Source organism: Gopherus evgoodei, chromosome 15 (genome assembly GCF_007399415.2).
Source record: "Gopherus evgoodei ecotype Sinaloan lineage chromosome 15, rGopEvg1_v1.p, whole genome shotgun sequence".
NCBI lineage: Eukaryota > Metazoa > Chordata > Testudines > Testudinidae > Gopherus > Gopherus evgoodei.
The window spans coordinates 19373282-19391260 of record NC_044336.1 but is presented as its reverse complement, the minus strand read 5'-3'; the positions used below and the strand labels follow the sequence as shown (position 1 = coordinate 19391260).

The 17979-nt window shown below is 43.4% G+C and overlaps 1 protein-coding gene across 4 annotated transcripts in view; it reads right to left on the bottom strand.

Moving 5' to 3' along the window:
* PCTP (phosphatidylcholine transfer protein) overlaps window positions 1–17979 on the bottom strand; it is an 86567-nt gene that overhangs the window by 11019 nt on the left and 57569 nt on the right. For 2 of the 4 annotated variants that reach the window (XM_030534107.1, XM_030534108.1), the window contains exon 1: window positions 12563–12708. The exons of 1 other annotated variant lie outside the window; for it this stretch is intronic. In XM_030534107.1, coding sequence (XP_030389967.1) covers window positions 12563–12703 — 141 coding nt within the window. In that variant the 5' untranslated portion in view covers window positions 12704–12708. Of the gene's footprint in view, window positions 1–690; window positions 864–12562; window positions 12709–17979 lie in introns of those variants that run through there. One more of the 4 variants, XM_030534111.1, reaches the window with a different exon arrangement.

The following is a 17979-nucleotide window of genomic DNA, read 5'->3' as shown; positions in this document are numbered from 1 at the left end:
GGTCACCAACAATTTGCCAACTCCTTTTTATATACAAGAGGAAGCCAACATTTGATACATTCCGACAGCACGGTGTATTTTTCTGCTATTTCCCCCTCTCATAAATTTGGTTCCTCTATTACTCATAAGAACAAATAAAAATGCACGGAGACTTTAACAGGATCAGGATTCCCTGCAAACACACCACCAAAAGTGATCAATGCTACGGAACTCGTAACGGAATCTTCTGTATCTGATCCTGATCAGATGAAATAATATGACATTATGGAGAACAGTGGTAGGGCATGCCCATGTATCATCTTTTATTAAAGAGACAGAGAGTATATAACCACCATCATTATTTTAAAGCACACACAACTAAAGTTCTGTCTACACTGGGTTGTTCTGTCCCTCCTTCCCCCCAACATCTGTTTAATTTACAATGAGGGAGTGCAAACTCCCAATGTGAGCAGCATTGGTCCCAGTTGAGGCTCGTACCACTCTAATTTACCCCAGTAAACTACTGGAGCACATTGAACCAGCAGCGTGTGTCTGTGTTAAGCATTTACACTGGAGTAGCTATATCAATGTAAATTACTTTAGACTAATCAAATCCCAAAAGTTAAGTAAATGCCCCTCCAATAAACAATTATATTTCCACAAGTAGTACAGTTAAACTCCATTCTCACGCTAAGTTTACGATCAACTTACAAAAACGAGGAGATGCCCTATAACGGCTCTTTCCCTCACTGTGCTCGAGGTATGCAATGAAAGATCTCGACTTGCCAACGTGCCTTTAGCAATGATGAAATGCTGAAAGCTTGCTGACAACTCCTTATCCAAGGTGTGACGCAAAGGCAACTGACAACACGCGAAAGAATCACATTAACTTCAACAGGCTGTGGATCAGAGCTATACGCATGTCTATCCAGACGCAGTGCAGAACTGACCCTAACTTTCACCATACTAAGCATATGCATTACTTCATTGGACAGACTTTCGAATTTACAGTTTTGAGAGGTAACTATCCACTGTCAAATGCAATGTGAGGTTGAAGATTTTCTTCCATTTAAACTGTTTATCTGCATTTACATTATAAAAAATACAAGGCACGATAATCAGTCACATTTCCCTAATCCCACTAATGGGCTAGGAAACATTAATTGTATTCCGTTTGTCTCTCGTATAATAGCTCACTGCTATTCTGTTGCAGGAAGAGAGTCATCTTTATTATTCTTTTGCTGGATCCCTTCCAGTTTCTTAGTGTCTCTTGACAACCAACAAACTGAGCCTGCTGAAAACTATAATCCTGCCGTCAACATCCATAACTTAAGCTACTAGATAATAGAGCAAGATAAAAAAAGTTTATTTCACTGAACCCTTTATCCCCCTACTGTTTATCTGCTTGGGAAAACAAAAGCCACACAGCACTTCCTTCTCATTTAAGCTTACAATGGCAGCATCCACACATTATAAATCCAGTGCTGTGTTTACACTTCTTCCCTCTCTCCGAGCTTGTTTTCACCATGTTTGTTATCTTGAGGTACAGCTCAGGTGTTGCCCCAACCTGACTCGCATTCACACAACCCTCTCTAGTTTGAATTTGGGGGTGCTTTAAGCAGGAGCCAGTTGGCCTATTATGGAGGCGGGTCGAATCTCAAGTGCTGCCAATGCTTGAGCTAACAATATAATGGGGACAGAGCTACTTTGTGCTGCTAATGAAGTCACTCTGTGCTGACTGAGTGTTATTTCACTATGGAGCCACTCCCACTCACTTGGGCCATTCTAAACTACCAGATGTGCCCCTCGGGTGACAGATGAAAGAACCCGATACATAGCATAGCCTGATCCACATATAACTAATAAGAAGCTGTGGGTCTATGGTTGAGAGTCCGACTAACTACCTGTCCATGTAAAAAATGTCATAGTTACGAAAACAACCCCCAGACAAGAATCTGTGTCAATTAGCAAGTATGAAGAAACGTAAGTGGGACTACACTGCAAAGAAACATTCAAGCAGCACAGAGTAGCTGTATCCCCATTGCATTACTACCTGAATTGAGAAAGGGTTTGCTTACCAGAGAAGCTTAGTCTTAAACATCAGAGATTTCATCAAAGCCTTCAACTGCATTCATTATGCAAGAGGACAATCTGGGCTTCCCAAAAATATGGAAACACTGGTTAATATGCTGTATGAAGGTTCAGAATGCTATGTAAGGGCAGAAAGTGGAGAGACCAGGTGGTTTGATATTGTCCCTCCCAAAGATGCAGGTCAATCATAACGTTTTGTGAATTAAATGTTAATTTCTATTGACTGCTTCAGTCAAAATGAAAAAAACCTGCCGATGTGCTGAAATGAATCATTCTGATATTACCAACATAAACCGTTTTGATATTTCAGGCTAGATGCACAAGGGGATTTAGGCACCATTCACAAAACAGGTGGTAGTGGCAGCACCGCCTTGTATCTAGTAGTCCAGCAGTTAGGGCACTCCCCTAGAACTGGGGAGGCCCAGGTTTAGTGCCCTACCTCAGAACTAGAAAGTATGTTCACTCTCCCCCTTGCAGAACAGCTTCCAGAGGACAGACAGAGAGACCCACCACAGAATATCCCATAGCCTCTGGACTAGGGCAATGTTGTGTTGATTTTAAGGTGTTTATAAACTCTTTCACTGTCCAACATAAAAAACAGTGATACTTGGGTTCAGGGGTTTTCTTCTACAGAGGCCCTGGTTTTATTTTGCTCCTCGGCAAACCCCCCAAAGCGTTCATTCTCAAGTTGAAAGTTTATTGATCAAACACAAGAAATTAAAACAAGCATTTATACTGAAACTGGAATTGAGTCATTATGCAAAACAAACTTAGAGTCTCTTTCCTTTTGAAGATCAGTCTTATTTCCAAAACTAACCTTCTTATGTGAAGAGTTAATTTTACCCTCAGTCCAGATTTGTAAAGGGTACTCATTTCGCCTGTTTCTAATGGATAGGCAGATTGATGACGGAGGAGAAATGGAATGGAAAAGGTGAGGGACATATGGCTTTTGTTGATGTTTTGGAACACTGGACAGCTGGTCAGTCACAAATGGATGCTTTGGCTGTTAGGCCAACCACAGCACCTGTTGCTCAGATCCTGGTTCACATTCCAGTCAGGGATGTCACCTGGTTGAGTCTCTTCTCCTTAGACAGGGCAGGGCTGTGGTCATCTCATCTCGTTGTGCAGATGCAGGGCAGGTGATTTTATGATTTGATGAAAAGCCAAGAGAAAGAGGTAGGGGGGACAGAACACGATCTTATACGCCTCTGCTATGCTGGCTGGCTGTTAGGTATCCCCCCCACACACATCCCCCAAAATGGGTAAGGACAGGATGTCATGATGATTTTAAGGACTCAAGTGAGAAACAAAGTTCCTTGAACAAAAACAAGACCTAATGGCCTCCCTCTCAGGAAGAAAGTATTTTGGTCTGCTCTGCTCCTGCTGTCTCAGGCTCAGGGAAGATGAGGTGAGTGGAAGATGCCCTGGGAAGACAGTGATGATTTTCCCTCCCCAGTCTCTTTTTAAACCCTCAAAAGAGAAATGCGTGTAGCATAGTTAATCCCCCCTCATTATTCTGTCCACCTAATAGCCACCACACCAAGTTTGTTTCGTTCATTTCTGGCTCCATGTCTTCCATTTTCACTAAGCATGATTTCAACAGTTCGTGAACCTTATCAGCAGGCCCTTTTGGTTTGGACTAATCCAGTTTGTGCGTCTGGTTCTCTTGCACTTGTTCGTAACATTCGTCACTGACAGACAATTTGACTTATTTTCCATGATTAACCTATAACCTTTTTTCCTGCTTGAAAATTATTGTGAGCTGTTATGAACTTGCACATCTTGTTTTACATATGAGCTACAAACTGGGGCCATTTTTAGACCTGATAGTCACAGCAGCACTTGTCTGGGAGGGAGGGGCACCTGGGTTCAAACCTGGATCTCCCACATCCCAGGTGAGTGTTTTAACCACTTAGCTACTGGGTGTAAGTGGGGATGACCCAACCCCACCCCACCTCCTCCATTCTGTGATTCAAGCCCTTTATTTTGTTTGCTTTTATTTATTTATTTTTAAGGTTAGAAATGTCCAAACAAAACATTTCATTCAGCACAAAAGAAAATTTTGAATTTTCAGTGAATCAAAAAGTCAGAAAACTTTTACTTTCTATTCAACTCAATCCTAATTTTCTTTTACTCTTTGCAACTGCCAGCAAGCAAACATTTGCACAGCTCTACGCTATAATAATCAAGGGTACTTGCCAAATTATTGGATTTTCTCAAATTGCTTACTAAGGTTTAAACTATTAGATCAGGTTTTGCAAGGGAAATGGAGGATCACTATGCTACAGCAGATGTGTATGCAAGAGACATGCTGAGAGACAGGAATTTATAATAAGTTCAAGGCTAAAAGAGCCTGAAGACAGAAACTCAAGATTTCAGAGTCACGCACCAGCTAAATATTTAGAGCTGGTACACTGTACAACCAGACTAAACTCAGCATCTTTATTACCCTTTTTCAAAACATGACCTTTGTATACAATCCAACCTCGACTGTCCAAACGCTTGTCATGTCTCCCCAGAGATTCAGAGAAGCTACATTTAGATAATTGTGGCTGCATTTGTCCCTTCTCCCAGGATGCACTGCCAACTACCAAGCCGTCTACATTCAACTCAGCAGGCTTTGAAGCCTGCTCTCTCAGGTACGCCAATTCAGTTTCAGCTTTAGTTCATTGGAAACACTGGAGCTAATCAGCTGAAGTCCAGAGTACCAGCCAAATTTGGCCCAGTCTTAGCCCAGCACAGACTTAAAGCCCACTGAGCCTGTTTCTCCTAGTTATGCCATCCTCAGTTGTTCGGATAGTTTACATTGTACTCCCAGTTCTGCTTCTTCTGATGTAATCTATAAGACATTCTATCCATGCTGCAACATTATACCCGGGTACAAGTTCTATTATGATCTTGCTAACTCTATGCAAAATATCAGGCATCTTCATAGAACTGCAGCCATTAGCAAGAGCTAGTTAGAGAACTAAACTGATGCCACATCAGCCAGAAAATGTTACATACTTTCATCTGCAGAGTGGAAATGGATTTTGACCAATCATCCTTTTCCTAAGTTTTAGGCACTCTGCACAATCCTACAATAAAATCTAAAAGGAGAAAATTCACAGGTGTAAAAGATCATCGTTTTGTTGATGTGTACCCGCAATTCCTTTAAGTACAGCCTACATTTCCAACCCCACCCCTGAAAGTTTACCCATTTCTGGGCAAACATGGAGAATCCTCGTCATCCCTCCCCAACAACCCCCCTATTCACACCTCGATTTCAGTTTGATATTGGAGGGTTATTCTTGCATCTGCAACAAATGTCAGTATGAAATGCAAGATTATGAAAAAATTCCCCAAGTACCTTTTATTTTATTTTTCCTTCCTACATTTTAAGGTCAGATGAGACCATTAGAATGTAGTCTGATCTTCTGCATGATCCAGTCTAGAATTTCACTGAACGATTCTCTCTCACACATGCCCACACACAAATTTACCCTCAGAAACAACCCTAAAAGGTGGGGATAATAAAAGTTCCCTATTTTGCAGATGGGGAACTGAGGTACAAGAGAAATCAAATTACTTTAGATCAGACCCTTGAAGTAAAGGTGCGGGTTCCTGCTGGTCAAAGATACACCAGAGCCCCCATTTTCAATATTTAAGAATTTTCATCTTCAAAATATTTTTCAAAAGGGAAAACATTTTTTTATTCTCTCATGATTCCTCCAGAGGTAAGTCAATAAGGGTCCAGTGCTCTTGATGTTTCTGCAGTAGCGCATGCCTAGCGAGATAGTAGATTGAATGCAGGCCTAGTTCCATCCAGGGTCAGAGTGGGGAGAGGGGTAGGAGGGAAGAGAGTTTAGCAAGCTTCATAGCATAGCATAGCCTGTTGAGTCAGGACTTTAAAATAGCGTACTGGTGAGGGTCAAGTTAGACAATAGTCATCAGGAGTTCTATTGAATTCGTTTGAAAGTGTCCATTTTTAGTGACTTATACCACCTAGTTAAGAGTTATCCACCCACGGTTATCAGACTATGCTGAGATATTGCACCATTGCACTATAATTGATTTTAATGACAATTTGAAATGGTATATTTGTTCCTATTAAAAAGATATATAAAATCATAAAATGGGAAATGGCATTTTTTTCAAACACATTTAAGAATTTTCACTTGTTTTCCCCAACAACAAAAAACAAGCTTTTGGAGGTTCCCCACCCTCTCTCCTTCCCCTTTTTCAATTGGCAATCATCAGGGAGAGGGAAGGGAAAGTGTGAAAAGAGAGAGAGAGAAACGTTGAAAAATAAAATTTCAAGAAAAAATGTAAAGTTTCTCCTCAAAAACAACTAATATTTTATTATCAACTTTACTAGCAGCTACTATGCGGTACCCAGTTACTCAGACAATGAGTTTCCCCACACTTCTGTCCTCCCCATAGATTCCACCAAAAACACTGCTTATTTTATACCTCTTTCAAGTACCTGACAAACCTCATTAGCTACCTATTTACTGTGTGTACACCACACACTGACATGCTTTCATTTTGGTACTACAGGTTACCACTCCCATACTATAAATAGAGGGATACACTACCACACAGTGACAGAAGAAAAACAGATTACCCTGAAGTGACAATTCCATTTCTTGTAATGGGAATGAATCAGACTATCTCCAGACACTCTTCCCCTTTCACAGGGGCCCAGACGACCTATTTGTTTGCTTTCTCCTTTATGTTTTCCTTTTAGGAAAGAACATCCCAAAAAACAGGGCACCTAAACCACCAGAGTCAAGAGGTGGTGTTTCCTGAACCCAAATTTAATCCCTTAATTTGTATTTTTTACTTCTTAAAAAGCAATTACAAGACTTCCACGTTTTGATCTCAATATTCCTTAGAGAAACTATTCAAAATTTAGGGGGAAACGTATATTTATGTGTAGCTGAACAGGATGTTCCAATGCTGAGGACACTATGTTTCAACCTATAACTGGAATATTTTGTTTGTCTAACCCTAAACCATCTTTCATCTGTCACGCTTTCAAAACAAATTAATTTGGGGACAGTAATGTCTCTGTGGAACAACTATGATCCCCATTTCATAGACTGGTGAACTAAGAAACTGTTCAGTTTCTTAGGCCTTAATCATGCAATGAGATCCAACATGCAGCTTCTGGAAGCTCTACCATGTTGCACTGATATCAGTGAGATTCTACAATGGGATCTGATCAACTATCCATCTCTCTCTCTCTGGGTGGTCAAGAGGTTGATCATCACTGTCACGGAGTGTGGGGGAGTCCAGCCCTGCACCCCTCTTCCTGGGACCCACAGTGACTCTCAGCCAGCCAGTGAAACAGAAGGTTTATTGGACAACAGGAACACAGGTTACAGCAGAGCTTGCAGGCACAGTCAGGACCCCTCCATCGAGTCCTTCTGGGCTTTCAGGGTGCTTGGATCCTAGCTAGGATACCCTGAATTCCGCCCACACAGCCCCAAGCCCAAACTCCAACTGCTTCCCTCCTGCCACTCCCTTCCTTTGTCCCTTCCCGGGCAAAGGTGTTGACCTTTCCCCTCCCTTACCTAGCTCAGGTTACAGGCTCTGGCATCGTCCATCCCCTAAAGTCCTCCCCTGCTCTCCCACTCCCCACACAGACAGTCCCTACTGCATCACAATCACAACCTCTGGCGGGAGACAGAACACGAACAGCTCCCCCTGCTGAACACCTGCCAGAATCAAGAGGTACGTGAACTATTTCAGAAGTCCGCAGCTCCCCTTCCTAAGGATGCTCACAACATGAGAGCCACATCACTGCCCCTTCCTTTGGCCTTACTAACAGGTAGTGCAAACAGATCTGCCAGAGCATTTCAAAAGCATCCTGCCCAGCTATTGATCACATTGTCATTGGACACTCCCACACTGTCCCAGCTGATCAGGCTAGGTTTCCTCCCAGCCCAACTGCCAACTCTGCTACCATAGCACACTCATCACTTCTTCCTGCACCTCAAGTGAAGTTTTTACAGCACTCACATGGAAGGGGGGAAGAAAAAGAAAAAAAATAGCAGAATCAAAAGTGCCATCGCATTATTCCCAAGAAGTGTCCCGGAATGGTAGCTTTTGGTCTCAGCACAGTGCAGAGGACTCAAGGTCGACTTGCATTACAGGCTGTTAGCAAGAGGTCTCCATAAGCTGTTCCCCAGGTTCTTCCTCACTGTGCTTTGCTTGGCAGCCTCCACTCAAGTGCAGAGGCAGGAAGGGTGAGCTGAATTTTGCACATTAGGGAGGTCTGTTCTTAGAAAAAGACAGACCGGCAGAGAGATTTAATGTTGACGAGGAAAGACAGCCATCCCCAAGTGAGAGAAAGCTCAGGAGGAGTTGGAAAGGGAGAAGGACCAAGGGAGTCATGAATAAATGCGGGAGGCTCCCATTAATTCCAGATGTTGTTGACTCTAATACTGTACCTAACCCTCAAGCCAGGCTAAGGATGTTGTGTATGCCAAATACAGAGAGATTTCCTCCAATACTAGACCTCATTGCCCGAAACCCTTTATAGCTGTGGCCAGCGAGTTGCTCTCTAGTGCCATCTGTTGTGGAACATCTTTACTCCCAAATAAATAAATGCCTGCCACAAGCGTAGGAGAGAAAGGGCATGTTTACACTTACCTCCGGAACGACTGATTCAGCAGCAGACGATTTATCGCATCTTCACTAGATGCGATAAATCGACTGCCGAGCTCCGGTACCGGAGTCAGAAGCATAGGCAGAGTCGACGGGGGAGCGGCAGTAGTCAACCTACCGCAGTAAAGACTTCGCGGTAAGTAGCTCTAAGTACGTCGACTTCAGCTATGCTATTTTCATAGCTGAAGTTGCGTATCTTAGACTGACTTAGCTCACCTCCCTCCCACATGTAGACCAGGCTAAAGAAAGCCTGGAGCACTGGGCCTGGTGCAAGATTTGAGGCCTGAAGCAGAGGCTATGAACCAAAGTCAGGCTGTGTATTAAACAGATCCTTACAAGTTCACTTTGTCATAGGTTAACTTGGCAAAGTTGTTGCTAGCATACCAGGCACTAGATATTTATGGAAATTCATTCCAGAAGGCTAGTACAGATACATCCCAATCTAGTACAAGAGAAGACGGTTTGACAGAATAATGAATAGGGATGTTTTGTCCGAAATATCAGGAATAAGGGAAGGTTTTAAAAAAAAAACCCACCACAGATGTCATGAAACATGTAAGCTGTTATGTAAACTGTTGATCCCAGTTGTTTCTCTCAGTCTACAAATGTTGGGGTACCTCACCTTAACCCTTTGTGTGGCCAGCAGAAACTCCCGCCACTGACTGAGCTGCTCCTTGCCACTGGGTACTCATGTGTTAGTGTACTTGTAGCTCCCATGGAATGCTAGCACTGTTCCTTGGGGGCAATAAAGCTGTCCAAGTGCCTTTGTCATCGAACTGTGCCAGTAGTCTTTCTTTATGAGTAAGATCAAGGTCTACTGGATTAGCAGGGTACACTCTGCTAGTTCTGATAAGACCAGAGTTCCAAGGACAGAAGCACTGAGCAGCTGCAACAACATTCTTCAGCAACAATAAACAGTGAGAAATACGAGAAGATGACTACAGTGGCTGTGAGCAGAGACCAAAGTGATCCTCTAAAAGGCTTTCAACCCAGTCCTGAAGTGGAGATTGCAAGAGTGCTGATGATAGCTCTTTATAGAGAAAATTAATGCTAGCCCTCAGCAGGTCAGCCCAGGCAATTTAGGAAAAAGGCCTGCTAGAACTTCAAACTGGCCCAGCCTGATATGACCACCAGGCTGCCACTCCTTAGACTAGAGGGTTTTTAAAGCCCAATTTAATAACAAAATATACCAAGTTTCATAGCCATAGGAGCCAGCAAAGGGGAGAAATGGGGAAGAGGCCGTCACTGCCAGCAATGTTCAGGGAATCAAGCTACAAAGCAGCTCACTGAGACAGTATAAACATTATATATTGGTAGGTGGTCATTAATCAATTCTCTGTTACTGTTGTGACAGCCTCTGACCATATTTCTAGTCCTTCCATTTCAATTCAGCTTACCTACTTCTAGCAAGCTATTTGGATCTAACCAAACCTGGACCTGTTTTAAATCTAATTAAGTGTAACTGCTAAGGTAAATATATTTCCTAATTCAGTTTAGCTAAGTCTACCTTTCATAGTTCAAGATAATTTGTTTTGAGAATTAGTCCACATTTGATCTAGCTGGAAAGTGACACACAATTTGATTAATTCTGCATTTTCAATCGCTCTTAGAGCATGCTGAATGATACAAGTTGCAATTAAGAGGCCACTGAAGCTAGAAAATCATATTTAAAAGCTATCTTTACCTGAATTACTGATAGCATAGATTATTAAAATTGATTTAACTTTTAAAGTGTCATTTATTTTTGATTATTTATGCCATTTACTTTTTATTTTATTTTATTGAGTTTTAAAAAAGAAAACAGGCTAGTTGGCTTTGTTTCGGTCAGTTTCCAGCCACTTTCTCTTTCCCATTCTTGTGCACTACCAAAACATTGCAATATTCAGATTGCAGAGACAGTAGGAAACAAAACTGCTTCCATGGACTTTTTAAAAATAAGTTGATGAACAATTTTATACCAATACTAGATTCTGTAAAGCTTCACTCCACAAAGTATCATAGCATCATAAAGTATCTACAAAGTATCATAGCATTTAATTCCAGTGCAACAATAGCACTGACCTACTAAGTATGCGATAAGAGGAATAACAAACTACAAAAATGAAGACATTTTGAAACCATATTCATAACTAATGTTTTAATAAGTCAGGAAAAAGGATTAGTTACCAAGTAACAATAAAGAATCACCTGCCACTAATAGAAAATAGCTATATTCAACTGCAAGCTAATTTTAAAGATAGATTCTAGCCTTGAACATTTAAAATGGAACTTTGATGCCCAGTTCCATTACAATTAATTAGATCCTGGAGCAAAATCAACTCAGGCAGTTTTGGACATCTCAGCCATAATCTTCATTCAAAACTAAGAACTGAAGATTTTAATGCTGATAGGGGACTTATTTCAGAAATTTCTAAAGCTCTCCTTGATTTGGGGCCAGGATCTTGATGATGCAGCCAGCAGTAAACAACATCATGAGCTAAAAAGAGAAGGCGATGGAGACAGGACATGTACTTCGACAGTTATTAAAGATTCTAAGATCAGGAACAGATGGAGTAATAAGTCCCCTACCCTTCCTCCTTAAGGGAGCCACTGTCATTCTCCCCTCAGATAGATTTGTATTGGAGGGAAGAGGAAGGGGGAGACAGGTATTTCCCATTGAAATCAGTAAACTGCTTCCTTCAGACTAAAAGGCTTCCTCTCACCAAGCAGAGTCCTTCATCAGGAGTTTCCAAATTACCAAGTGTGACTAAACTTTAAACTCTCGGTAATCTGCAGGCTCCTGCAGCAGCTTTTAGAGAAACAGAGGCAGCTTTCCCTATCAGCAGTAAATGGCATTGGCCTGACGGCTGCTTTCTGTGACCCAGGAGACACTGAACAAATGGTATTAGAGCTCAAACAGATAACAGAGAGGTGTGTGGCACAGGGGGGCAGTTCAGCCTTTCTAGCTAATCAGCAGAACATCTCACTTTTTAATATCTAGCTTCTTCCACAGAGAACATGGATACTCCTCTACAGAGGAGTTTCTAGGTGATAAATGGTCTCCAGCTAGCAGTCAATCCTACTTCCATTCAGTTATACCGATGACAATCACTCCTGCCTCCCATCAATATACAGGGGGACTGTTTCTCCCTAGATATAGGGGATACCCAGTATTCACCTGCTGTAGCTATAGATATGCACCCATAGACAAGGGATGAGCACTTCCCCCCTCCCCTGAATATAGGGGAGCCATCACCTGATATATAGATATCTTCCCCATTTATATAGGGAATGCCTCTATCCAGCATAGATATGGGAACTGGGTATAGCTTATGTATTGTGAATGTTCCCCACATATGAAGGAAATGACCATGTTTTATTTATATATATGAAGCACTCCCCTCTGCCAAACAATGGGGTCCTTCCCCCTTTCCCATATGTAATGAGAATGCCCACTACACAGGGCAGGCCACCTTGCCCCACATACATAGGTGACTAACTCCCTGTACAGCCCTCCTTTATGGACTTTGCTCCGCATACACAAGGCGCACTTCCTCGTTGAGATCAAGTTTGTCCCTTTCCCCCATGAATATAGGGGGGTGCCCCCACTTCCCCGTGTCTCCAGTGAATGCCCCCAAAATAGGGGCCCTACATCTGCCCCTCCCCCGGAGGACACCACACCAACCCCCATGGTGAATGAATGAATGAATGAATGAACGAACGCCTCTCCCAGACGGGGCATGCCCGTCCTACAGAAGGGACAGCTCATGCCTACAGGGGCCGCCCCTTTCCCCCGTGTGCGTGGGGCCGGCCCTGGGGGGCTGCCCCGCACGCCGAAGGCGAGCCCGCTGCAGGGTACCTCGTCGTGGAGCCGGTAGATGCTGATGCCCATAGTCTCCACCAGGAGCTGCCAGGCTCCCCCTGCCGCCGGCGCCGGCTGGCTCAGCTCCCGGCAGGCGGCCTGGAACTGCTCCTCGGAGAAGCCCCGCTGCGCCTCCATCGCCCGGCTGTGCGGGCCGGGCCCGGCGCGCCAGGGGATAGCCCCGGCCGGGGCGGCGGCGGCCAATCGCGGGCCCCCGGCGCTCGGCTTGTTCCGGGCTCCGGCAGGAGGAGGCGCCGAGCCCGGGCTTGCGGCGGTGTGGGGCGGGGTTTCCTCGCTTGCCCGCCGTGCGTGAGACTCTCCCCCGGGCCTGTGCCTCTAGGGGGTCGGGGGGACCACACAGCGAGTGTGAAAAAATGAGGGTGGGGGGTAATAGGAGCCTGTGTAAGAAAAAGACCCCAAAATCGGGGCTGTCCCTATAAAATCGGGACATCTGGTCACCCTAGCCAGGGGGTATATAGAGGGCAGGCACAGAGGGGGCATTCCCTGTCCGTGTAAGGTACATTGGGCTTCCCCCAATGGATATCGAGGAAACCCTCCTCGTCCTTCCAGGACCGTCCTCCAGCATACATATGGGACGCTTCCCCCAAGGTATATAGGGGAACACCCCCCTCCTCCAAGCACTGCCTCAACATACATAGGGGATGCATCCCCCAAGGTATATTGGGGAGCGCCCTCCTCTTTCCAGGCACTTGCTCCAGCGTACATAGGGGACATTCCCTGCCCATGTGTAGAGGGACTACTTCCCTCAGCATAGATAGGGGGGCACTTACGTATATAAGAGAGATTATCTGTTCCCCCCATCCAAGGTATTGTGGGGCAGTCTCTTCCTCCCTGCCCCCTCCCAGTTTGTGTATAGGGTCACGCCCTCCCAACCCCATGTATAACTTTTGTGACACCTTAGAGACTAACAAATTTGTCTGAGCCTCTGAAACGTGTAATACTGCCACCCCACCTATATAGGAGAAATCTCCCTCATGGGCCATTTGTAGGTAACTGTCTCCCTCCATATGTATAGCGGGGACACTAGCATTGCTTTGTCTGTTAAACAGTCTGTGGTGCAATTTCTAGGAACAAGTGCAAATGGTGTCAATGCAGTGCTATGGTTTAGAAATCAAAGGTTATAAGTAGAGCCTTACCAAATTCACAGTCCAATTTGCTCAATTTCACAGTCACAGGATTTTAAAAATTGTAAATTTCATGATTTTAGTTATTTAAATCTGAAATTTCACAGTGGTGTAATTACAAGGAATTTGGGGGGAGGGGGTTGCAAAGTTATTGTAGGGGCAGTTGCAGTACTGCTCTCCTTTCTTCTGCACTGGTGCCGGCTGTGGCGCTGCCTTCAGAGCTGGGCAACTGGAGAGCGGGGGCTGCTGGCCGGGAGCCCAGCTCTGAAGGCAGAGCCGCCACCAGCAGCAGCACAGAAATAAGGGTGCCATAGTATGGTATTTTCACACTACTTCTGTGCTGCTGGTGGTGGGGCACTGCCTTCTCCTCTGAATTTGGCCCCCAGTTTGTAAAGTGCTTTGGGGTCTGTCAGGATGAAAAGCAATATAAATACAATTGACGTGTTGCTATGGCAGCCTAACACAGATAGCCACAGCAGCCAGGGGAGCAAGATGGGGCAGTGCATGTGGAATAGTCTCCATAGGCTGTATTGCTATATTAAATATTGTTCTGCTCACACAGCTCCTCCTAGATTCCCCTGCTTGGACACAGTATCTCTTAATTAAGAAAGATTCAAGCAACCCTGAGCTACTAACAGTGGACAAAGAATCAGTCTCACACCACCATTATCATCACCATCCCATGGATGGATCACTAAATGCAAGCTTAGCAAATGTTAGTTCTCTCTAGTTTCCCTGCCTGATTGCTGGCTTCTTTGAAAAAGAATCCAGTGATGTCAGATATCCCTCCCAGTTCTAGCTAATCGGTCCATAATCAGGCAGTGAGTCAAGGATGAAGGTTAACATGCAGCAAGAACTAAATGACCTTGATGGGTTACGTGATCTCTTCTCTTGAAAACTCTTGGCAGTATAGATGGTTAATATGGGGACTGCTTAATGTTGTCTGCTACTTTACAGTAAAACTCAGATCCATGAAGATAGTTAGATTTCTAACATCCATGGAAATCAATGAACATTTGGAGGCTAAATACCTTTGTAGATCTGGACCTAAGCGTTCTTCATTATATTGTCTGGATAACAATGAAATGGCTGTTGTACGACTCTACAGCTGCCATGGCTCCAGCACCCTCACAAAAAATGAGATGTATGTCTCACAAGGTTATTCCAGCAAGCAAAACTTTTAAATAAACTTGCAGTTTACATCTGTGGCCATGTGGGGTGGTGATTATAAATAAACATGGGTGCAAGCACTTCTGAAAGGAGCTGATATGCTCTACTGGGTTAAGTTCTGTTTCACTTTTATAAAATGATTTATTATTTGTATTGCACTAGTGCCTAAGAGCCCCAGTCATGGCCCAACTGTGGAAGGCACTGTTCAGAGAGGAGTTTATTTTCTTAATGCTATAACACAAAAGAAATCCATCTGCAAATAACTAACTAATTAAAAACAGTGGGTCACTATTACATGGGTTGTGGATGGGGTTTCAATAGTGCCTAACTGATTTAGGAGCACAGATCCCATTGACTTGGGACTTATGCTCCTAAGTCACTAAAATGTGCTTGAAAATCCCACCTGATATTCACAATGTAAATTACCTGATTAAAAATCACACTGTGATGGATTCATGGGACCCAATCCCTAGTCCCAGTGAAGTCTTTGGACATCTGCCATTGACCTCAGTGATGCGGAATGGAACCAATAACTTGGAGATGAGAAGAGCCTCCTCCATCAGGAACTCATATGAGGACAAAACCCAAAAAGGTTGAAAACATGAGCAAACACAATCCTTGATATTTTCCAGATAAATTTCAATGTTATTTATCTTGCACACCATTTCCATAGCTGAGAGAAAACTATCAGCTACTTTGTGTTTTCCTGTGTCCTGTGTCAGTGTGGCACTGATGCATCTTGAGAAATTCATGACAATAAATAAAAATTTGGGATTTTACTGGTTTCAATTATTATGCATTCATTTACATACCATCTTCAATTCCATTGTATTCAATTCATACAAAAAGTCTGGAAAAGTGTTGTATGGCCCTAAACACTCATCATACCTACAGTATGTGTGTTGGTATCTACATATGCAAAGTAGAGTCTTTAGGAATTAAAATCTATTGTTGCTATTGTATTGTTGATCGCATGAACTATAAGGCTTTCTTACACAACCCCATGGGCTTTCTAGCTGATCATTCTCCATACTGAGGGCTACATCATCATAGGTTTGATATGGACAATTTTGTGAAGTGCTGCACACTCTCAATTCCTATTGAAGTCAAGGGGAATTCTGAGTGCTACCATCTCTCAGGAACATTCCCCCTTGTTTGCAGACTGGGACCCCCGGAAGTCATCATTTGATTTTTTATGTCCACCCCAGTAAGACGCTGGGGAGTCCTGATAATGGTTAGCTTTGGGTTGTTCTGTGTGAGGGAATAGATCAGTCTCATACATTCACCATTCCTTCTGTGACCATGTCAATCCCTTTTAGGTTTAGAAGACATTAATAGATAGCTGCTCCCCCAGTTTGCCTCTTTATGGCGGGCTTCTTATATATATAGGAATGGAGAAGTGCAGATAAGCTATGGAAACTTTCATCTCTAAGTCACCAGTTTGAATCTAACCCATATTGGTATTTCCTGACAGATGTTACCGCCTGATTGTTCTTTGGTGGCTTCTGTAAAATGAGCTGCTGGCCTCAGTCCCATTGGTAGAAAACACGACCAAAAAACCCCCATCAGCAATAAATGGTACCCTTGCTGGCAGTCCCCGCAAAGAAGTAAAGATTTTAATGGATCTGAGACTGAATTATCCTCTCAACCCTAGAGACAATTGGTCTACACAGGGTTGAGGCATGTTGAGTTTGGGAAGGGATCATACTTCACGGCTGTCTGTGCTGTACCTACAATATTCCATGACTAAACTGAGGGTGTTGGGTTCAAATTTTAAAGAGTAACTAGTGACTGGGGACATATTTTGGGGGTGGGGGGCAATTTTTGGATACCCAAATTGAGACACCTTAAAAGGGCCTGATTTTCAGAAAGTGCCGAGCATCCAGCCACTGTAAATCAGCTCCAGTAGGGAATCCAAAACCTCAAGCATCCCAAGTGACTAGCCACTACTGAAAATCTTGGCAAAGATCTTATTCCCCTGTTCTGGCACCTTTCATGAGCAACACATTCACTAAATCAATTGAATAGGAAAGGGAGTGGGATTAAAATTTGTGTATATTGCAAATCTACATCATACTCAGAAACAGTAACTATACCGTTCCCATACATAGCAATTTAATCATTTATAATAATAAGCAAATGTTTGTAAAGATAAAAGAAAAAGAGGTTTGTTGTGCTGTGTAAAGCGGAGCTGCTTCTGGATCCAAAAGCAGGTTGATTGATAGACAGTGCCATGCACTGAAACGCGTGAGATTCCCATGTACAAGAGTTTGGGGCGTGGTTGGAATTTTGGAGGTGTTTTTTCAGCACGTTTATAGAAAATAGTTTTGTGGACTCTTTTATGACTTCTTGCAAATTACCAGAAAGACCAAAGTCCTACAGAAAAGTCAGTAGAGCAGCCTTCCCGACACGGATTACACTGCACCCAAGGTACCACTTCTAAGAGTGAAAATGCCATTTAGTCACTACGGCCTATTCAGTAACTACCTTCTCTGCTGGGATTGTCATCAAGAGAAGCGAGTAATGGCAGCTGTGATGCGGATACCTATCCACTAAGTATTGGATTGAGACCATGTCCATTTCACATAGAGAGGTCACCTACATTTAAGCACCTGAGTGTGAATTTCACTTCTTTGCAGAAAGCCAGCAGGAAGCTTTTGTACCATTTAAGCCCTCAAAGTAGGTTTTAAGTGGAATTTAAGTGATGCATAATACTACACAGGAGTGAATATCATCCTAAATCCATATTTAAGTATCTAACTTCAATGGGGTTCCACACCGAGATAGCGATCCTTCTGCACAGAGCTCTGTGCAAAATCAGGACCTGACCTGCGCTCTAGCTCAAACTGACTAGCTGCTGTCTCTTAGTACTACTATTTCTCTCTCTACTGGAGGCTTTCATTTTCTGAACTGCATGTGTAGGAGTTTCTCTCTTTCACTGTGGGCATGAATTTGTGACATGCTTTTTCAAAGACTCAAAAGAAAATAATGTTCACTTCCTGTGTGCTTCCTTTAATGGGTAAATAAACAGGAGCCAATGAGGAGCAAGCCACTTGATGGAGAGGAGGGTCACTCACTTTAAAAGTTAGGGCAAGGAAA